At 46.2% G+C, this 23,275-nt stretch overlaps 1 protein-coding gene across 1 annotated transcript in view; it reads left to right on the forward strand.

Moving 5' to 3' along the window:
• The window catches only part of ENTHD1 (ENTH domain containing 1), a 1,212,238-nt gene that overhangs the window by 46,766 nt on the left and 1,142,197 nt on the right, over positions 1-23,275 (forward strand). The window contains exon 2 of the mRNA XM_086936470.1: positions 13,584-13,772. Within this exon, the coding sequence (XP_086792596.1) occupies positions 13,584-13,772 (189 nt within the window). The remainder of the gene's footprint in view (positions 1-13,583; positions 13,773-23,275) is intronic.

The raw sequence follows: 23,275 nt of genomic DNA on the forward strand, positions 1-23,275 counted from the left end.
TCTAGATGCGGACTTTGAGGATGAGCCAAGCTGAGCCCTTTTTGGCTGAATGCAAGACCTATTACTGTGAAAATCATTCCCCTTATAGTCATATCTCCCCTTACCACCTTCCCAAGACTTCTCTTTTTGACAAAAGGCTGGGTGTGCTTCTGACTCTTGAAGGATTTCCTTAATACCACCCAGTGCTTAATTTGAGCTGGTGGTTTCCGGTGCTCGGCACCAACACATATTTGTCAACACAGGTGCTTGTGACTGTCTGCCAAAGGGGGCACTGTCTGGCTAATTAGGACCACAACAACAGTCAATTATTAATTCAATATACAATAAAAATGACTATAACCTGCCGCCCCAGCCATTCTTATAAATTTGGGGCCTGAAATAGTCCGAAATATCACACTTGTAGGATTGTGATGTTAGTAGTTGTGTTATTATCATTGGCAGCATAGCAGGGGCAATGTGATGTGCAAGCTGTAATGGCCTCCTGACGAGAGCCCTGGCACTTCATTTTCTTTTTTTACAAATTAAGCACTGATACCCCCTCTAGTTCATTCCCTAACAGCTTTTTTATCTGAAAAGGGCATTTTCAGAAGACAGTTCTTTTGTCCTGATTCATCTTCCCAATTTCTAAAATGAATATTGTGCCTAGCTGCTACAGATCCAACAGGGGCCATGGCATTTCAAACTGTCAAACATCAAATTTGACAAAAAATTAGCTTGAGCCTCCACTCATTCTAGGAACTGAGAGAAATCTTCGCCCTCCTGAATTGTTACAGAAAGAGTCTGGAAATCCTTGACTAAGGACTGGGAAGCGTAAACCCCATTAATCTCGTAACTTAGATGAGTGTCAAGATGGCGGTTGCACTCTGAGAGTGCCCCGGACCCCTCAGTCATCCTCTCATCGCCAATGCCAAATCGTGGAGCCGGAGCTCCCCTAAACAACTACCGGGGGCTCCTGCCCGACATGGGGAGAATCTGACCTTTCCTGTGGGCTGTGGTCTCTAGCGTTGCTGGAGCCGTGGACGAATCGCTGACACCTGTACACAAGATGGTGGCTCTGGGGCATTTACGAAGCCCTGGCCTGCACCGCCGGAGTCTGATTTGCGAGGACCCGGGCGGCTGTGGTGTGGTTTCCTGGCATTATCCTGCCCCAGCTGTTGACCCAGGTGTGCAGGGGCGGTTTGCCCCTTGGAGGTGCCCTGGAGGGAGGACAGATGTCCGGAATGCCACCAGCGGACTGTGGAGGTCCTGACAGCCGGAGTGCAGCCTGGAGGCCGGACACACCATACTGCCTCCGTGACTCATCCTGCGAGTTCAGGTAAGTGGAGCGGGAGCAACGTTACGGAGCCGGCGACCGAAGAACATACCTGCAGTGGCGTCTTCTGTGACAGGGAAGCCCCCTCTGAGTGATCAATGTAAAGGTCCCCTCTGGCCGCGGACTTGCCCCCTGGCCCCGCAGTGGCCCGTCCTGCACCTCTAGAGGAAGAGGAGACATGCTTGGGCTGCGACTGGGGGAGGCCCGTCTGCCCAGGAGGGAACCCCCGAGAGTAGCTGAGGGTTGCACTTGTGTTGCCCAAATCCAAAGGAGGCCATACCTAGACCTTGAGGGCCTACATTGAAGAAATCCATAGTCACAGCCTGACAGATGACTGACACTCATGGATCTGGTGAGGTGATGCAGGACGGACACCAGATGACACTGGACAGCCTCTGAGACTAAGAGCAAATGGAGGTGTTGAGTGCTGTGGTGACATTGGGACTTAGAGCCGATTAGATGCCTCTTAGCTTACAACAACGTGCGCACCAAGCCCAGGCCCTGGATTCTCCCGATCCTAATGCCCCGCTCAAGAACCTGACTGGCACCCTCACGACCCGAGCGGCGGAGTGGGCCTCCTGGACGAAGGAAGGTTCTGGTGGCTCACCGGGTGGAACCTGATGGAGTGGAGGGTGGTCCCAAGTGTGCTGAGACCCACTGAGCTATGACTCGAAATGTAGCGTCGGGGCAGTGGGCAGGTCCCACACCAGAATTCCCAATCACTTCCATCTCAACAGTTGATTACGGCCTCCCTCCGATCGTGGGGGGTCCCCCCGATGCTCTCCAGACCTCTAGTGGAGCGCACTCAACTCCCTGGTAGTGGGGATAGTCCGAAGTCTAGTAACAGTCATGGGCAAGGACAGACCATCAAAACCTTCCCCCTGCCAGACCCGAATGGAGCAATTTACTACAGCTGCCGCGGCCACCAATGCTGTCACCATCAACACCGCCCCACAGTCCGGAGGGAACTTGGCTACCATTCTTTAAGCGATCCGCGCATCACAAGACTCAGTGGAGACTAAGAGCTGCAAAGTGCGGGTGGACATGGCGTCTATTCGTCAGGATCTTCACAACGCCACAACCAGAATTATTGAGGCGGAATCCTGGTTGCCTTTACAAGAGGATGAGGTTGCCACTACGACGCATATATTCATCATTAAACCCGAGGAACTATAAAGGGTGCTATCAGTTGACATTAGTTGCACCACATATATTGATTCTAATCGGATTAAGAATTCAAGATGTTTTCCAAATGATTCACTTCTTCTTTTGTCTCTTATACATATAATTTATTATGATATGTGCATTTTTGTATATATTTTTTATATTGTGATTTTATGCATTTTTAATATGTTGTGTAACAATTGTATAATAAATGTAATAGATTTAATGTCAGTTGGTTTTTGCTATATTTAAATGTATTCTTTCAGTTATGTATGGTTTGGGGGTATTCTGATCTCTGACACTAGAATGAATGAATGGTGTTTGCATTAGTACTCAATAACTAAAATAATCTTGATACATCCCAAGGGGCCTTTTCTTTTGTTGTGCCACTATGAAGAGCCAGGTTTTGAAGCTCCTATCCCAAACCTCTGAGCTCTACAGTTTTATTTACTGACATTTATAGAGATAAACGAATACCCGTGGGCGTCTCGGCGCTAGACTACAGTAATGTCCCTCCCCAAGGCTGAAGTTTATGCGGACTAGTATGCTGTGTTATTGGTTGAATAGCCACGTCTTCAGTCTTTTTCGGAACTGTAGGAGTGAGGGACTGGTTTTTATGTGGTGTGGCAGAGTATTCCAGATTTTAGGAGCCGCAACTAGAAAGCGGCGGTCGCCCCAGGAGACTGTTCTGCTGCGTGGGACCACTAATTGATTAAGTGATGTGGATCGGAGCTTTCTGACCGGGTTATAAGGTATTAGTTGGTCTTTAAGGAAGCGAGGCCCTTGATCCTGCAACACTTTGTAAACTGTGCACAGTGATTTGAACTTTATCCTGTTTTGGATGGTCAGCCAATGGTAGGTCTTCAAGGTATCTGAAATGGGCACGAATTTAGGTTTTTTAGAGAGCAGTCGTGCAGCCGCGTTCTGTCCAGTCTGCAGCTTTTTTGTAACTCTGGTTTGTGCATTAAGAAAGAGTCCATTACAGTAGTCTAATGACATTAAAACCAATGAAGTAACCAAAGTCTTGGCGGTCGTGTCCGGCAGAAAAGGGATGATTTTTCTTATCATTCTGAGTTTAAAATGGGCAGTGGCCGCTACCATATTTGCCTGTGCCATAAAATTGAGCTGGTCATCAAATGTAACTCCTAGGTTTCTGACCTTAGAGGTAGGGCAAGGTGGGGTGCCAAAAACTGATGGCCACCAAGTTGCAGACCAGGCTGGCGAGAGAGTACCAAAGATAACCACCTCCGTTTTATCGGAATTGAGCTTCAGGCAGTTTCTCGCCATCCACTCACCAATAGCAATCATTCCATTTTGGAACCGTTCTGCTACCTCTTGCCCATCACCCTTAATGGCCAACACCAGTTGTGTGTCATCTGCGTATGAGGTTAGGCTCATCCCGTGTGCTTTGATGACACTAGCAAGGTCCGACACATATATGTTAAATAGTGTCGGACTTAGGGATGAGTCTTGAGGAACCCCACACGGTAACAACAGATTGGCCGATTGGAATGGACCTAATGTGACCGCCTGAGTTCTGTTGGCCAGGAAGGAAGCAAGTAGGTCTCTCGCAGTGAGCTGTATACCCATCTTTTCGACACGGTCGACCAAGATCTTACGGTCGACCGTGTCGAAGGCTGCCGAGAGATCCAGGAGTACCAGCAATGCTGTTCCTCCTTGGTCGCAGATGATTCTAATATCATCCGCTGCTTTGATGAGAGCGGTTTCCGTACCATGGTGTTTACGGAAACCGAACTGAGTGTCATCAAGCAAATTATTTCTTTCTATGTATTCCGATAGCTGCTGATTCATGGCCTTTTCCGTCACTTTCGCTAGAAAAGGGAGTCTTGCTATAGGCCGGTAATTTTTTAATTCCTCCCTATCTAGATATGGCTTTTTGAGCAGAGGTTTGATCAGCGTATTTTTTAAAGAGTCAGGATAAATCCCAGAGCTCAATATCGTGTTGCAGACATGAGTGATTATTGGAATAATTGTATCTGATACCATGGCGAGCACAGAAGTAGGACAGGGGTCCAGGGCTGATCCTGATTTGATAGATCTCACTATGTCCTTTGTTTGATCAATGGTTAGGGTTTTAAAGCTAGTCATGGTATTTCTCAGGATGGTCGGGGGGGTGGCAACACTACTGATATTAGGTTCTAAGGTAAAGGCTTGGTATATGTTGTTTACCTTCGAGAAGAAAAACTCGGACAAGGCGTCGCATAATGGTTGTGATGGGGGTGGATTTAGGTCCGGTGTGTTACCGGATAGGGTTTTGGCAATGTTATATAGTTGATTGCTAGAATTTTTTGCTGCCGTTATCATTATTTTGTAGGTGGCGAGAGCTTCTTTTTATTTTTTCTTATTTTCGCTATCATAGGTTCTGCGCCAGTGCCTTTCCCTATTCCTTGTTAATTGTTTTTGGGTTTTTAACTCTTCTGTGTACCACTGAGCAGTTGGTGTGCTCCTGTTTCTTGAATGGGATTTGGTAGGTGCCAGCTGAGTCGTGGCATCGCCCAGCCATTCATGGAATTGGTGAGTCGCGATGCTAGGATCGATAGATAGATCAGGACTAGTGTTGTTCAAGAGTATATTTAGATCATTGTAATTTATGTCCTTCCATGCTTTAAACGTGCCTGGCTTCGGGTATGAGACCTTCTTCCTCAATGATCCTTTAATGGTCAAGCTACTAAATATGACCGAATGATATGTTGTGCAAAGGATGCAGAAAACCGTTCCGCCAGAACAACCTTTGCCTGGTGGGCCTTCCAGAAGGCACAGACCCTGCTCAAGAGGCTCCCTTCACAGAAACCTGGATTAAATCCTGGATGCCCATGGACCGCCTGTCCACATGGTTCGTGGTGGAGAGGGCTCACCGCGCACTCGCGCCTCAGCCTCCCCCTGGAGCCCTGCACAGACGCCTCATAGAGTGCATTCTCAATTTCAAGGACCAAGATGCCATTCTGCAGGAAGTGCACTCCCATCCCGACCGTCCTACCAAGGATGTAGGGTCATGATCTTCCCGGATTACTCCAAAGAGGTATGGGTACAACAAAGATCATATACTGCTGTCAAACAAGAGCTACGTGAGCTCAACCTCTCGTATCGACTCCTGTTCCCGGCCCGCTTGAGGGTCGTCCATGACAACAAAAGCTTTTTCTTCTATGCCGGGGAGGCGACGGTGAACTGGGTCAAAGAGGAGCGACCCCTGAACAGGCGTGCCAAGAGCCCCCCCCCCCACCGAGGTAAAAGAGCAATCCAGCAAGGAAGTGAGACATGCGCCTAGGCCGCCATGGCTTCACACCCAGTCCCGCCGAGGACGCACAGCAAGCAGGAAGAAATCCTCATCACCTGAGGGGGCCGCAAGAAGCACCTCTGTCTCCCTGGCTGGAGGGAAGCTGCAAGACTCCTCTGTCGAGCGAGAGCTTAGTATGGAGCAGCCCCTGATCCGATCTCCGACGCCGGTGATGGCAGATATTCCAGATTCAGAGCTCTAACTTAACCCAACAATCTGACCTCAGGTCCCTACAAGGGGCAGAGGTCATCGTGAAGTGGCCTTGCTGAATGCAAGCAATTCCGGACTCCTGAACTTGTAAACTTGTAGACATCCGTCAAACTAGAGGGGTCAACCTCTCCGTCCTTGATTTAGCATGTTTGAATATGTTTTAGTTCTCCAGTATTGGGGTGTCTTTCATAGATTCAAAGGCCTGAACCATTCCCCCGTCGTTGAAGTGGGAGTCCCATGGTACATAAAAAAGCAATAATTTGTATATATGAAAGCCAAAACCCCTGGTAAACCAACCAGGAAGTAAAGTAGCCCTAAGCTACAATGGAAAAAACTTCCTCACTCATGACTATCCTAGTCATTTTGTATAGACCAAACTACAGCCAATCAGGCACCAGCACCCACTAGAATGATCTCCCCAGAACCTCAGGCTCTCAGATTTTCTACCGCACACAATGTGAAAGGGAGTCTCCCTGAGCTCTGCTCAGTACTTCTCAACCTGACTGGTTATTTCTCCTATTTTTGGAATGTCTTCAACATCTCTCTTTAGAACATGTGAGTCTTGTGGGAAGCTTAGGCTTTTTAAAGAAGATCCCCACAAAAAAAGTGCATTTATTGCCTATATCCTGATCATGAGGTAAAGGATTGTAAGATCTGCAGGACCTTTCCTCAGAAGCCCTTCAGAGACGGAGAAGGTCGTCTTCTATTATGGTTGCAGAAGATTAAGGACCAGGATGATCCTCTATCTGAGGTAGGAAGTTTGGCTTCGGGGTCTTCTATATCTTCCAGAAAGAGAAAGATTGAGGAGGAGGTATCTTCTCTTGGGGCGAAGGTGTTGAGAAAAGCTAAGGATTCTAGCTGCCTTCCTCTTCTAGCACAAAAAAGGCTTCTCTACCTTCTAAATCTGGACTCAAAACGCCCCCGAGAATGTCTGCTAAGTCTTTACCATCTAAAAGAATGTCAGAGAAAAAATTACCTCGGAAAAGAACCTCGTCGACGACCTCATCGACGGCTGCTCCTTCGACGGGTCTCGTCTACAGTATTTCCTCCACGTAGACGCTTACTTTCTCTTCGCCAAAGCCTCAGATGGTGATGTCGACGGCTTCTTCACCGTTGACGATGGTCTTGGTTTCAGTGAGCCCCATCTCTTCGACGAAGATTCAGCCATCAAGCGTCGACGTTCCTTCGTCGTCAAAGTTAAAGATGATATCGTCGACAAGTGCATCGTCGACAAAGATTAGCCCGTCAACGAAAGTCATCCCGTCGACGGGTCCCTCGTCGACGAAGGCAGCTTTGCCTTCGACGACCACACCGTCGACGAGAAGTCCATCGTCGTCAAAGATTCCACCGTCGTCGACAAGTTCCTCATCCACAAAAGTTCTACCGTCGTCGACAGCTTCGTCGTGAAGTTAACATCGTCGTCGAAGGCTTCGTCGACGAAACTTACCTCGTCGTTGAAAACATCGTCAACATTGAAAGCCCAGTCGATGAAGCATGCAATATCTCCGTCGACGATACCTTCGACGGTGGGTCCGTCGACGCCTCTTCTGTCTTCATGTACGGATCTGCAGGTTTGTTCCGCTGCTCCGTTCATTATTACAAAGGAGACGCTCTACTCTACCTCCTCTTTCACCCCTAAAGTTGCCAGAGCAGCTTTTGGATTCAGAGGAGGATGATAATCAGGAACAATCTGATGAGGATGACAATTTGGCCAGAAGTCCAGAAGTCCGTCAGAACTGTTAATAAAGACGCAGGAGGATGATCACAAAGAGGAAGAGTTTTTTCCTGCACCAGTTGCTCAAGCCTCTGCAGCAGTACCAACAGCCCAGATGCCATTAGACCTTCTTACAAATCTACAATACATGTTAAATGACTATTACCGCCGGTTCCCTCCGTGTGAGTTAGCAGACTCGCTTCCGGCGACACCCATGACTCAAGCACCTGCCTCAGCCTTGATAGTCCAGAGACATTCTCCTTTGATACCAGTACCTGAGGTACAATCTCCTAATCCTCCTTCTCCAGCACAATCCCACCATACGTGTAACACCACTGATGACGATAGAGAGTAAGGCGAGTTGGACGACCAATCAGTAATGTCGGAGTGGGATAATTATCAGACGCAGATCCCATCACCTACTGCTCCTCATACGGCGGACTCTCCACCTGTTGATATTGGTGGATTCCATCTAGTAATGGAAAGAGCAACAAAGAGGTTTCAGATTACTATGGAACCTAAACAGCAGGATTGTTTTTTATATGACTTTAAAGATAAGCCACACAAACAAGTGAGGACAATCCCGATAATAGATTTCATTTGGAAGGAGGGCCTGAAGGTCATGTCCACTCCAAATTCTTTACAAGCAGTCTTACCTCGAATTGACAAAAAGTACAAGGCTCCCATTACATCACCTGCATGCCTTATCGGACAAGCTAAGACAGAGTCCGTTGTCACACAAGCGGCTCAGAATAAGGCTAGAAACCCATCCTCACAAGTGACCACCCCACCTGACAGAGATGGAAGACGTCTCAAATCCATCGGGAAAAAGGTGTCAACTATAGCTGCAACTGCTATCCGAGCAGCAAATTCCCTAGCAATCCTAGGGAGATATGATAGATAGAGGAGGTCAGACATATCTCCATATCTCGAAAAGCTTCCAGAACCGGAGAGGTCAGAAGCAAAGAAGATGTTACATAAGGGGAGTGCGTCTCTGCAGAGATGAATGACGCAGCAGTGGATGTGGCAACCACAGGCTTCCAACAGTTGGCGGGCGCAGCAGTCTTAAGGAGACAAGGTTGCCTGAAGTCAACCTCCTTCCGGCAAGAAGTCCAGGCAAAGATAATAGATATGCCTTATGATGGAGAATATCTATTTGGCCAGCATATTGATGAGGCTTTGCAGGCCATAAAGAAAGATACAGACACCGCAAGGTCGCTCCAGCCTCATCTTTCTGGCGGAGGTGGGTGGGTTCGCTAGTGAATCCAGAAAGATGTTCAAGCTGCAAAACTACACCGACAGGTAAGAAACTATTCGTTTTGCAGCGTGAATCTTTCTGGATTCACTATGCTGTGCATAGACTTCGTAGCGGTTTGTTGTTATTGTGGCGGCTGGGTGGAAGATGAGCTTGTGTTCTTGAATATGTGCTGAAGCACTTTTTGTCCCACTTGTGCTTCCTTGTTCATTAGTATGTCCACACAGTAGTGTTTTGTGAACGTGTGCACAGAAGCCCATGTTGCCGCCAGGCATATGTCCTGAATGGGAGTGTTTGCCAAGAAGGCTATTGTAGCTCCCTTCTTTCTTGTTGAATGGGCCCTTGGCCCCTCTACTAGTTCTTGTCCAGCTTGTTTGTGGCAGAATTGTATAGTTTGCGCGGTCCACCCTTCTCCCTCCTACGCCTCAGCTTCTTCCAAGCGATTCTAGTGGACTTGTATGCCCAGACAAAAGAGTTGATAGCCTGCTGGAACTTGTCAATAGCCGACTTGTCAAAATGCAGAGGGATAGAATTAAAAAGGAAGGTTATCTTGGGGAGTACCACATTCTTAACCAAATTGACCCTCTCAAGAATGGTTAAAGGGAGATGGGCCCAAAATGTAATCAGTTTCTGGCACTCCCTTGAGACAGCCTCAAAATTAATCTCTGTAATCTTGGCCATGTCCTGGACTATTCTGACTCCCAGATACCACATACTAAGCTTGGTCTGATGCTGGGGCCCCTCAAAATTCCATGTCATGACCTCAGTGTTCAACAAGCATTAGCAGAGCCAGTAGGTTTGACTTTTCTATAGTACAGGTAAATACGCAGACAGATATACAACATTTACACGCATTGATATGGATGACACATAAATAATACTATGCAGGCAGACCAAAGGCACTCATCCATACATACTAACTGACATGTAGCCACACATACACAAGACCAAGAGCCATTTTCTACTATGTTATCACATGAGAAAGGGAATGATAGAACTAGAGAGGGGGAATGAGGAAGGAGCACTGTGAATGGAATATTCGCCTCTGAAATGAATAGTAGTTGGTAGCCGACCTAAGGAACAAGGTTGAAGGATACAGTGAAGTACAATTGGCTACAGGAGGGAGAAAGAGGGAACAGGAGACTGCAAAAGGTTTAAATCAGTGATAGGACGAAGCACGTGCGGAATTGAGCTGGACGCACAGTAAGAAATGGTAGAGTATTATGTATCCATTACTTACCAGTAATCCATTACTTACCAGTAATCGTCATTGCTCCGATTAAGCACCTCCTCGTCCCAGTCATTACTATATGAGCCATCCCACCTCCAGACAGGCACTTCTACATGCTAGTTTAAAAAAAATCTATACCTCATAAAGACTCCTCTCTCCCTTCTCCGTGCCTGCTAGTAACAACACCAGACAAAAGCAATCAGAAGGGGAGAGGGAGGGCACATGACTGGGACGAGAAGGACATTAATCAGGGTAATGAAGTTTACTGGTAAATCATAGATTCATTACCCCCTCAAAGGACCTCCTGGTCGCAGTCTATTTATTTTATTTATTCAAAGTTTTATATAGCGCGAACAAGATCCTTGCAGATATCAGAGCGCTTTACAGAAACAGGGGGTAGGGGCAACAGGAGGGTGACTAAACAGACTATTGGGTACAATATAGTAGTCAGTAGTAAGTGAGTAGCATAATAGGATAGCAGTCATGTACAGATATAATACCAATAAACAATCAGGTAACCAATAATCCAAAAACGGTGCAAAGATTTTGATCCAGCAACAATAGAGTTCAGGTGAACTTTGGCTATAAGGATGGCTTATACCTCTTTCTTGAAAATTACAGAAAACAAGGGGTAGGGGCATCAAGAGGGTGATTAAACAAACTAATGGGTACAATATAGTAGTCGGTAGTAAGTGAGTAGCATAATAGGATCGCAATCATGTAAAAATATAATACCAATAAACAATCAAGTAACGAATGATACAAAAGCGGTGCAAAGTCTCTGATCCAGCAGCAAAAGAGTTCAGGTGAACTTGGCCATAAGGATGGCTTTTACCTCTTTCTTGAAAAATGCAGTGGAGGAGATAAGCCTGGTTTCAGGAGGGAGTGCATTCCAGATCCTGGGTGCCATTCCTGAGAAGGAGCGTTTGTATGTTTTTTCCTTCCGGAATCTACGAGGTTTCAGGAGTAGATTTATTGTACATCTATTGGATCTCGGACCTCCTGATATAGTCAACTTTTGAGTGAGGTAGTTGGGTGACTTGTGGTGTACAGCCGAGTGTGTCATCACGGCAATTTTCAGCTGTATTCTGGCTTCAAAAGGCAGCCATTTCAGGGATTTTAAGTCGGGGGATATATGTGAATGTTTTCTTGAACCAGTAATGAGTCTTGTGGCAGCGTTCAAGGAGGCTCTTAGGGGTGCGGTTGTTGATAGGGGGAGTCCACTAAGGGCCACAATTCCATAGTCTATGCGGGGGATGACTAGGGCCTGTACAGCAGTTTGGAAGTCCTTGGCTGGGAAGAAGGGTTTAAGTTTCCTCAAAGTGTTGATTTGGAAATAAGCTCCTTTCGTTGCTTTGCTAATGTACTGCTGCATGTTGAGCTTGGCGTCAAGTGTGATGCCTAAGGATTTCGCAGATTCCATGATGGTGGGTTGGACATTGAGCGCAGTTAGGTGATTGAGCCAGCTTTGGGTGATGGCAATTTTCGCAGGAGGTGAGATCAGAAGGAACTCAGTTTTCAGAGCATTTAGTTTGAGGTGATTATCGGCAACCATGATTGGGTGTTTCTAAGTGTGGAGTTCAGAAGTCTGATGTCTTCCGGGGCTTGTAGCTTGAGGTAAAGTTGTGTGTCATCGGCGTACATATGGAAGTGTACATTAGATGCTTGGAGCAAGGTGGTGAGCGGTTCCATGACTAGGTTGAACAAAGTGGGGGAAAGGGAAGATCCTTGTGGGATGCCTAAATTTACAGGCACAGGTGAGGACAGCACGTTGTTGACCTTGAACTTCTGAGACGGGAAGGAAGTGAACCATTTGAGAACAGTCCCGGATAAACCCATTCTGGTATTTAGCAGCTCCAGTAGGTTCTCATGTTTGACCGTATCAAATGCTGAGGAGAGATAAAGAAGGATGAGGAGGCAGGAATCATTGCGATCAAGGATTTGGAGGGCGTCATCAATTATGTGCGTCATAGCTGTTTCCGTACTGTGTTTCTCTCGGAAGCCTGATTGATGAGGGTTGAGGAGGTCAAACTGGTCTATGTGTTTTGTCAGTTGGAGTTGTACACATTTTTCCAGCAGTTTGGCCAAGGTGGGGATATTGGTGATAGGGCGGTAATTGTTTAGGTCAGACGGGTCATCTGTAGGTTTCTTGAGTACAGTCATTACTATATGAGGATTTCACAAGCAAAGAAAGAACTTGCTTGACACCATGGTCTGCAAACAAAATGTATTAAAGCATACTCATTTAATTGTTGCCTTCACAACACTAATAGTAAAATTATCCACAGAAGAATGTAACACGTGAAAATGTTAGTGCTTAACAAAGGTGTGATTAGACTGCCATGTGGCAGCCTTGCAAATCTCTTGAACTGACTCACCTGCTGCCTCACCCCAGGAAGTCGAAACTGACCAAGTGGAGTGTACCTGGACCTGCACTGGAGGGGGGCACCCCCAGAGATTTTTATACCTGAGGTACCTGTCGCACCCATCTGGTAAGCGTGGTAGTAACTAATTTTTTCACTTTATTGACACTACCAAACAAAATGAATAAGGAATTGGCAAATTGAAAATCGTTTGCATGCAGTAGATAAATTGGCAGAGCCCTCTTAACATTCAAAGAAGATGGCAACAGAGTATCGCTTTCCTCATGAAACATTGGAAAAATCACCTCTTGTGGCAAATGGAACATAGAAGGCACCATAAGAACAGAAGTTGGATCCAACTGCAAGTTTGCTTTGTCAGAAAGAATCAGTAAATAAGGAGGTATTACCGTAGGTAAGTAACTTATTCTTCATCTACAGACTGCTGCATCCCATGTAGCCACCTCCTCTAAACTAGGAGACCATAATGGAATACTATTGTCCATAGTGTATCATTGTTTTACCATTCCAAGTTGGCCAACACATTGGTTCAAAATGTTGCAGACATGCTGAAATTTTAAAACAATAATAGACTATTTACATTATCACTGCAAGACGGACGCCTGCTGCTATACTTAGTTTCATTATTGCAATCATATGCCAACCAAGTTAAGACACCATTATGTTTTCTTTTTTCTCCTTGTATTCTTTTCATTTATCATGCATGTGTTGTTGCATTTGTGTGTGTTTTATTGTGGTTGTGTAGAGGAGGAATGCAAGACTGAGTCGGTGGATGAATAGGTGCATAAGTGCAAAGATGAACGGCAGAGAGCATGTATGAGGACTTATTTATTTCCTAAACGCATCAATGATACAAAAGGCACTGTTGTCCATAAGCCAGACCTAATGCCATTGCTCATGCTTGTTGCTATGGTTGATAGTAGTCATGAAAGGTCAAAATGATAGTTTCAAGTTTTGCGCAAGCTAATATCCTTCCGGGTACAACATTCCCTTTTTAAACATGCCTTTTTGAACCCAACAGGTTCCCATGTACGAGAAAAGGCCAGGCAGGTCATGAAGCTGCTGACTGACGATGACCTACTGTCCACCCAGCGCAGGGATTCTCGCCGCACCAGGATTCGAATGTCACCCTCCATGAGTTTCAGAAGCCTGTCGGCCAGACGTGGCTATCTCAAAGGCCAGGAGACAGACCAGATTGCCACTACCACCCGTGAGCATCACCACCAACCACATATGTAGGGGAATCACAGTTTGGAGTTTGCACACGCATATGAATGGGATTCTCACATTTTGGGTTTGAATGTATTTGCCTTTTTAAGTCATGTTATCCATGTTGTGTGTGTGTATACCTATGTCTCACATTTTGTGCCTTTAGTTCTGCTCGTGTGTAATAAGCTCATTTCAGGCTCTAATTTTTAACATACCCGACCCGACCCGATCCAGGCGGGAGATTCCTGATTTTGTAAAGGCCCAAATGGCTTTATTTAAGGGGCCTTCCGTCTCCGATCACGTCTGCTTCAATGTAAGTCAATCGGGAAAGTCAGTTCCCCGGATTTATTTTCAAATTGCCCCTCCTCACAGCTTAAAATGCTGTAGTGTATGGTTTTAAGAGTGAGTGAATTTTCTGAACGTATAACTGAATTCACTGGACCTTGGAAGAGCACACATCACAAACTAAGTTGACTTTAGTGAACTGGGAGCAGGAGGTTATCAAGGACTTTAAGAACGTCTGGGGGAGGGGGTTCACTTTTTTTAATTGCCTTATGGAGGGAGTCCAGTAGAGTAATGCTAAGGAAGCAAAGGTGTCTGCAGCATTCCTTTCCTATCGAAATAACGAGCTCACAGGTGTTGGTTTGGCAAACAAGAGATACATCCCAGTAATTCTTAATGCACAGCTCACTGGCTCTGTGGAAGGCTGCAGACACTTTTTTCGTTTGTGGATGTGTGATGGGTATTTCAACTGGGTTTGTCATAAAAAGTAACACGTGTTGTTGAACTTGCTGTGGCCAGTATAACAAAATGTAACTTCCTTTCTAATTTTGGAAGCTACATTTTTACCGCCAAAACTCATACATTTTAAAGTACGCGGCGGGATGCCTGGCTTTCACCTTGTGAATACCCTGCTGGGACGGGTTCCCAAGGCAAGCGCCTTGATGCCTTCAGGTGATACGTGCGCTATATAAATTGCAATACATTTACATTTACATTACAACAAATAGTCGAAGATGTGACTGGAGGAACCGTACAATAGAGTATTGATTAGTGGATTGGCAGTTCGATGGTTTAGGTATTGTAAGTAGATTCGCATGATTTTTTAAATAACTATATAACATCATGTGTGGATCCAAACCACTTTGTTTTATCTGTAAAGCTTTTCGAACCCTCCCCAGATTATTATGCCCCATAGCCTCCACACATTATTATGGAGCAAACTCGGGCTGTATTAAAATCATTCACATTGAATAACCCCCATGCTCCTGTCCCCGTGTGTGTGTTCTGGGACACTTTTTTAAATAGAGATAAGTGACTGTCCAGTAATGGTAAAACCTTTAAGGAAGCTAATGCAGCACAGTGGAAGCTGGTCCTATTTTTCATGTGTTTTCTTGCTCTGTTTATGATCCATGAACATAGGGCGATGGCCTTTCTCTTTTTTTCACTAGAACTTTTCTTTCTGAAGTGCTTTCTAGCTTTACCTATCATGATTCGTCCTCAGCATCCCTGTAGGATAGTGTCTGATATGTAAGGTCATAAAATACATTTTTTTCCCATCGCCTTTTGTTCAACCTCTTGAGCCCTCATTTTGAAATTCAATCTCATTTTAGGTAAATGGCAAAGAGATTTTTCCAGCATTGGACCATTCATGGGTTCAGATGCTAGAATCATTTTCCAATGTGACCTTTCAAACAGCAGTATAAAGCAAACACAAGGAGATGATGGACGGAGCAATGAAACTTTTCAGACACTCACCCCCAGTCACAGATGTGGGTTGAATCCATAATCCTTCTTTAGCTCACTTCGCCACCCCAGTTCAAACACAGCTATATGCAAATCAGTCTTGACCCTGTGCCTCATGGGAACAGTCCAGCCCGAACTGCCAAGCCATGCCTTCCCTGGACTGGAAACGAGCATCATGGGACCGGTTTCGGGCTAACAGCCCTCATCAGCCAGGCTAGCTTGAATCCAGAGGCAAAGTGAGCAAGGGACCCACGTCTGGGCATAACGGAGCACTGAAACTTTTCAGACACTCACCCCCAGTCACAGATCTGGGTTGAATCTATCATCGTTCTTTAGCTCACTTCCCCACCCCAGTTTAGACACAGCTATATGCAAATCAGTCTTGACCCTGTGCCTCATGGGAACAGTCCAGCCGAACTGCCGAGCCATGCCTTCCCTGGACCGGAAGAAAGAATCCTGGGACCGATTTCGGGCTAACAGCCCTCATCAGCCAGGCTACCTGCTGTCTACTCATACTCCTGGACCATTCGGCAGCCTTTGACACGGTCGACCACAAACTACTCATCAGCGTACTTCAAGAAAGGGTAGGAGCAGAAGGGGTGGTCTCACAATGGTTCACCTTCTTGCAAAACCGCTCTCAAAGATAAAAATCGGAAACTTCACGTCCGACCTACACCCTATAATCAGAGGTGTTCCCCAAGGTTTAGTTCTCTCACCCGCACTGTTCAACATTTACAAGGAGCCAGTCACCATCATCCTCAAAAAAGCCAATATTCCCTTCCACCTTTATGCCGATGACACCCAGATCTACCTCAAAAACCTCCACCATAGTGGACATGCAAAGACTCAATGACACCCTAATAGAAGTCCAAAAATGGCTGTCTCAAAACCATCTGAACCTCAACCAAGTCAAAACGGAAATCCTCCTCATAGCCAACAAAGAACAGGCCCCCCCAAATCACGGAGTGGATAAAGTCTATTGGTGCTATCGACTGTACACTCATCCCAGCAGACTCCGTGAAGTCATTGGGTATCACTCTAGACCCCAACCTTGACATGGTCAAACACATCAAGAACACCACAAGATGTGCCTTCTTCAGCTTAAAACTACGAAACAAAATCAAACCCTTCATCCCACCAAACAACCGCAATCCCTTGTGCTATCCAGATTAGACTATGGGATCGCCGCCCTCACAGGCACGGCTAAACTACACCTTGCTCCCCTTAGATCAAACCTAAATGCAGCAGCCAGAATGGTGACGGGAGTAAAGAAATATGAACATATCTCTCCCGCTTTAAAAGAGCTTAAGTGGCTCCCAATAGAAATGCAGGCTACATTCAGAAATGCTTGTCTCACCCACAAAGCTCTTCACACTGGTAAACCCACCTATCTAGCCACCAAACTCAACAAAGCGGGACAGACAAGAAATCTCAGAAGCACCAACACTCTGCAACTCATCCCCCTGAAAACCTGCAAAGTGAGCAAGGAACCCACGTCTGGGCAGGGTATGCCCAGACGTGGGTTCCTTGCTTACTTTGCCACTGGATTCAAGCTAGCCTGGCTGATGAAGGGTGTGACCCAGAAACCGGTCCCAGAATGCTTGTTTCCGGTTCAGGGAAGACCTGGCTTGGCACTTCAGGCTGGACTGTTCCCATGAGGCACAGGGTCAAGACTGATTTGCATATAGCTGGGTCTGAACTGAGGTGGCAAAGTGAGCTAAAGAACGATGATGGATTCAACCCAGATCTGTGACTGGGGGTGAGTGTCTGAAAAGTTTCAGCGCTCCTCCATCATCTCCTTGTGTTTGCTTTATTTGCCCTAAGTCAACAGGGTATGCTCAGACGTGGGTCCCTTGCTCACTTTGCCACTGGATTCAAGCTAGCCTAGCTGATGAAGGGTGTAACCCAGAAACCGGTCCCAGAATGCTTGTTTCCGGTTCAGGGAAGACCTGGCTAGGCAGTTCGGACTGGACATGAGGCACAGGGTCAACAATGATTTGCATGTAGCTGGGTCTGAACTGAGGTGGCAAAATGAGCTAAAGAACGATGATGGATTCAACCCAGATCTGTGACTGGGGGTGAGTATCTGAAAACTTTCAGCGCTCCGTCCATCATCTCCTTGTGTTTGAAACAGCCGTATAAGCCATGCACTGTGAAAATGGTCACAAATTAAGAACAGACATTTTCAGAATCCATTCTGTTTTTGTGACCCAACCTATGTAATATTAGGTTTATTTGCAAAAAACAGATTCACAGTGGTTCACAATTCCACCTACCTCATGAATATTAATGATGGAGGTCCCAAATTGCGACCCACTCCGAATCGCAGCTATCAGATGGATGATGTTTGCTGAGATCAGCAGATCACCACGTTTGTGATTGCTTTTAAATAAAGCAATTTTTTAATGCAACTTCTTTTCCTTAAAGATAAATGCGATGTGTTTCCAAAAAAAACATAAACGTTTATGTAACATTTTTTAAGAGTAGGCTGTGATCTATGGGACCACTGCCGATTGTTAAAAAAGTTCATGTCAACATTCACAAAGGGTACAGGGACCCTTGGGGAGCCCTTCCTGTTTGTGAAAGGGTTAGCAATACATTTGTGCAGTCGGTAAAATATAGACTTTTTGCGACCGGATTTAGGCCAAACAACAATATTACATCCTATTCGGTATTTGGAATGGAACATCCTAAACACGCCCCTTCCAAATAACGATTCAGTACTTGGTGGCAAACTCAAATTGCAATTCTGTAACATGTTATCTAATCGCAATTTGGGTTTAGCAAAACACAAAGCCTTTCTGAAGTTTTAAATGGCTGGTTCTGTAAATCGAAACTTTTGTGATCGCAAAAAAGCTTCGTACATCTCGGTCTATGTGCCTAAAAGGTGATAAAACAGTGCTGCTTTAATAGCACATCCACCTTATTGGAAAAGACTTAAACCTCAGACACTCAGTGAGAGTGCCCTTAGCCTCGCCTCTCCATCTCATATTTTCACCATACACTGTTAATAAAGGGAGTCCCAGAGGTTTGCTCTCTGTTCTGAAAGGTAAGTCCTAGTTTATGTCAAAAATTCAACTGCTGACCTATCCTCAGGTTGGTTGTACTTGTTGAGATTTTCAACCACTACTTCTGGAATAGGCAATGTATCTGATTTTGACCACGCAGAAATCAAACAGGAGCATTTGTAAGGGTTGTGACTCTTGCACCAAGATGAGGCTGTTTTTTGACAAATCCTCAAAAAAAGTGTACTTACTGCCTTTACCTGGATCATGCGTCAAAGGGCGGAATGGCTTGCAGAGTATTCTCAGCTAAAACCCTCAATGATTATGATGGGAAGATTTTTGGGGTGGGTAAAAAAAGGCCATGGCGGCTGGAACCTCTTCTTCTGACTATTAAGGCTCAGGATGGAAGCCCTTGCCAGAGAAAAGGGTGATAAAATGCCATATAGAAGCTGGATACCTTCGGAAAGAGGATGTTTTCTTCTCCCATCCTAGCACTGCAGTCAGTGAATATCGAGTGCCTTTTTGGCTGATACTTCCATACGATCTGGGACTTAGTTACACAAGTGCTGCCTATGGTTTAAGGAGGAGACTCGGGCCGTGCTCTCTCAAGCAATTGCCATACAATGTAGGCTGGACATGGCAGACACTCTGGGCAGGGTGATTTCTTAGTTGGTATCCCTTAGGTGCTATGCTGGATGAGAATCACTATATTTTTTGAGGGCTACCCAGGCCTCGCTCATGTACATGCCCTTTGATGGCTCCAGTCTGTTTGGAGAGAAGGTGGACTTAGCACACAAGCTCTTTAAGGACAGCAGTGCTATGGCCAGGTCCTTTGGCCTTTCTATGGCCCCTCGCCAACCCCAGTCCACCTTGCACACCTTTCAATGCAACAGAAGGGGCTTTCAACTGCATCTCTACTGAGGTTCCGTGACAATTATAAGTGGTGTTTTCGACTCGCACGAATATGGTCGAGTCTAGTATCTATGAACCGCAAATGACGAGTTTAGTAAGTGTGCGCAGTTTCGCTGTGCTAACTTAAACCGTTCGTTTGTTACGTGGGTTTTTCATCTGTACCCACGGGTTCCATCTTAGATACGGCATCCATTTTGTCTCTTGCCCTCAAGTAGTCAGCGAACGGACGCTGTCCGCTTCGCGACCCTGGGACTCCCAAGATATTTGCGGAAGACACATGTTCTTTGTAAGTGTCTTTATGACGAGGGGGTTGCTGCTGTAAGGCAGATGGCGCCGCTCGAGGCTCATCTTGCCGCACGGACTTATTGTCTCAGCCGTGCATCTCATTAGGCACGTCCCTTTGATGCCTGTATCTCGTGCTTCTCGATACCTCCCCTTTTACACCCTTTCCGATCTCCCCACTGTCTCCGTCTTCCTCTGCACCTGTCTTCGTTCCTATTTCGATCTACTTTACTGCTGATTGGAATTTGCTAATGGTGGGAAGATGGGTTTTTACAGTTGGGAACTGCCAAATATTTCCGCACTTATGTTCCGGACCTTATGTGTTTCTAAGTGACCAAAGCGACCCCTCTGAGAGCTAAATGTGGGAACCGGGTTGTAAACTATTGTGTCTCATGTTATCTTATGGGTAAAAACTGTATAAAAGGAGCGATCCACAAAACCAATTTGAAGCAGTCTCCCCGAACTACACTCGATGTACTTCCTGTGACTTCTGTGTTCCCTGCAGTAAATAAACCTTGACTCTTTGACGCCGAAGGAAGTGTCCCGTGTCTCTGTGACTTGTACGCCGGAGCAGGTTACCCACGAAGGTTTCAGGTGTTGTGCCCTGGCACCGCTGGGTCCAAAAGAGCCCAGTCCTTCAGTTGGCGCCCGACTCGTGGGGCTGCATCAGTGGTACCGGTCCAAGCCCGACGATCGTGAGGAACTTCGTGTGAAATCTCCGAGGGAAGGTGCACCCCGCTTCATCGATCCTGTTGTCGAAATAAGTGGCCCGAAGACTTTTCCCGCGAAGATTCCCGCCTCCTAACGGCTGCGACGGACTGCTGCCCTGACTGTAGACCTGTTTTTGGCGCCTGGCGTAGACCTTGGTATAGCGAGACGATTGACGGGCCTTCCTGAGGACGCCATTGATCTTTGAGTTAAGTATTTGTGGGTCGCTCCCAGAGTCCTTGGTTGTAGACACTTTAGCGAGTGTCTTTGTTGTAAACACTTTAGCGAGTGTTTTTGTTGTACACGCTGTGTGAGTGTTTTTGTCGGTGACACTTTGCTAGCGTACTTTGTTGTTGTATTTGTTTGACGACTGCAGCCGCCAAAGACCGAGGGTTTTGTTCTTGCTGGGACTTGGTAAATCCCGTAACCCTTGAAGTTTGTGAAACTCGGCTAGTGTGCAAGATGCCTGGTCGCAGTACTTTGTTCAGTTGCTTTAGACCTTGTGGTGCGGATTCCCTGCTGGAGGACTCGTGTCCGATACCTCCGGTTGGAACTCCTACATATGACTTATATAGCAAACATGGGCTAGGCCCGATTGCTTTTAACGATTATTGGATAAAATATACAAAGAAAGACGGCGATCTTCGTTGGCCACCTCACGGTAGCTTCGAAGCGTCGATCTTAGATAATTTGGAAATAAAGTTGTTCGAACGTAAATCTAGGCCGGCCATGTTTGATGCCTTTCGGTTCTGGCGCAAAGAAGCCCGACAGAAAGAGATCAGACAGAATAAACGTAGTGAGCGAGATAATGTTGCTACCATAGTGAAGAAAGCTGAGCAGTTTCAGCGTGATAAGGAGGATAAGGATAAGGAAGTGTTTGAGAGGCTACAGCGTATGTCCATAGATAAATGCTATCCTGCTTTGCCTACGGAGTCGGATAAGAAGGAAGAGGCAGTTGAGGATTCTTTAATGTCCTATCTTATGAAGTCGCCACCTCCGTACGTACAGGGTATCGCAGCTCCTGTGGTCCCTGCCGTACCTGTTCTTCCACCTGTTATTCCTCCACCAGTTCCTCAACCTGCACCCGCTCTTCCGACTGTTCCTGCTCCTTTGCCTGTTTCTATTCCTACTGCTCCTCCGCTTCCACATACTCCTGCTCCCGCTACTGCTCCTGTGTTGTTAACCCCTGTTGTTGCTAATGTTTCTACTCCTTCTCTTGTTAGTCCTGTATCTTACTCTTGTCCCTCTGCTCGCAACCGTAATTCTCCCGGTGTGTCTAACTTCTTTCAGTCGCTCGGACCTGTTTTTGGGTCTGCTGGTTCTGATGGTCCTCAGAGACGTAGCCAGCTTCCTGCTAATAGAGAACGTGTTGCGCTATGCAATATGGCGATGGGTTGGATAGTAAACCCTGTTAGAAACCCACCTCGTGTTGTCCTCGAAACGTTTGATCAATTCAACATACCAACTCAGAGATATGTGTTTGATGAAATGTGCAAGTTCTTACATGATCAGATAGTGGCCTTTGCGCCTGACGAGGTGCTGACCGCCCTGTCTGAACTTCGGCTTCAGTTCGCAACTGGACTGATAGTCGACACTAATGTCCGACGTGCTATCGAGCGGTTGCTATCTCTTCGTCCCGCTCCTATTCCTCATGCATTGTTCGTTGAGGACATTGAGAAAGGAGATGGGTCTGGCCAATATCCTATGCGTGAAGTTCCGCCGGTTTGGGTACCAGCTGATAATACTGCTGCCCAGCCAGTTCCGGCACATTTCCAGAGAGTATGGATACACCTCCCATGGAAACGATCGGAAGTGCTTCAGGTGAAACAAACTTTGCCCGATCCTCGCAAAAATCCTGCTGGGTATTATAAGGAATTGTCGCAGCTCGTAGACGCTACGATAATGAATCTTGCCGATATCGACATGTTGTTTGGCAATGTCGTACCGCAACCGGTATGGGCCAAGATTCGTCACGAAGATCACGCAAATGAATTAGGTGGTGATTGGGCTGCCATTACAGCGGCAGACGCTGGACAAGTGGCTGCTACTAAACCCGATCAGTTAATTGAACTTCTCCCCCAGCGAATCATTACATTAATGAAAACGCTTATGCCAGCTATGAGGGTAAATTGGGACAAGTTGTCAGCCTGTAAGCAGAAGAAAGATGAGAGTGTTTCAGACTTCTTCACGAGGTTCGAGGAAACATTCGTTGATCATAGTGGACAGGATATGGGTACTGAGGGTGGACAACGGTTGTTTGTGGATAAATTCGTATCGAACTTATTGCCCGACTTGAGCCATAAATTGAAAAATTCAGAAAGTGCGTGGGCTGTTTCTACCTCAGCTCAGATATTGGCTACGGCACAATATTACGAAAATAGAGAAAAAGAGGAAACTGACCGTGCTGATAAAAAGACGAAAGAGCTAAAAACTAAAGTGTTGTTGCAACAAGCATATCCGCCGCGTTCTAATCAGAATGTGCCTCAGCAGAATAGATCACAGTCGCAATCGAATCGATCGCAGCCGCGTAATGATTCCTCTTTTCAACGATCTTCGTTAGGGTACAATCAATGTGCTTATTGTAGACAGGAGGGACACATTAAATTTGATTGTCCTGCTTTAAATGACCGTAATAGTGGTAATTCGTCTAGAGGAGGCCGTGGTGGTTCACAGAATGCGTCACGTGGTAGAGGTCGTGGTGCTCAGAACGACCGCTCTGACAATTCATCAAATTCTAATAACTGTTTCGATCAACGTGGATCATCACAAGGACGATCTGCGCAGTACAATGTAGACGATTATTACGTCGATCAGGGAACTGACGATAGTAATTACTAGGACAGCCAAAGAC

This window comes from Lissotriton vulgaris, chromosome 1_1 (genome assembly GCF_964263255.1).
Source record: "Lissotriton vulgaris chromosome 1_1, aLisVul1.2, whole genome shotgun sequence".
Classification (NCBI taxonomy): Eukaryota; Metazoa; Chordata; class Amphibia; order Caudata; family Salamandridae; genus Lissotriton; species Lissotriton vulgaris.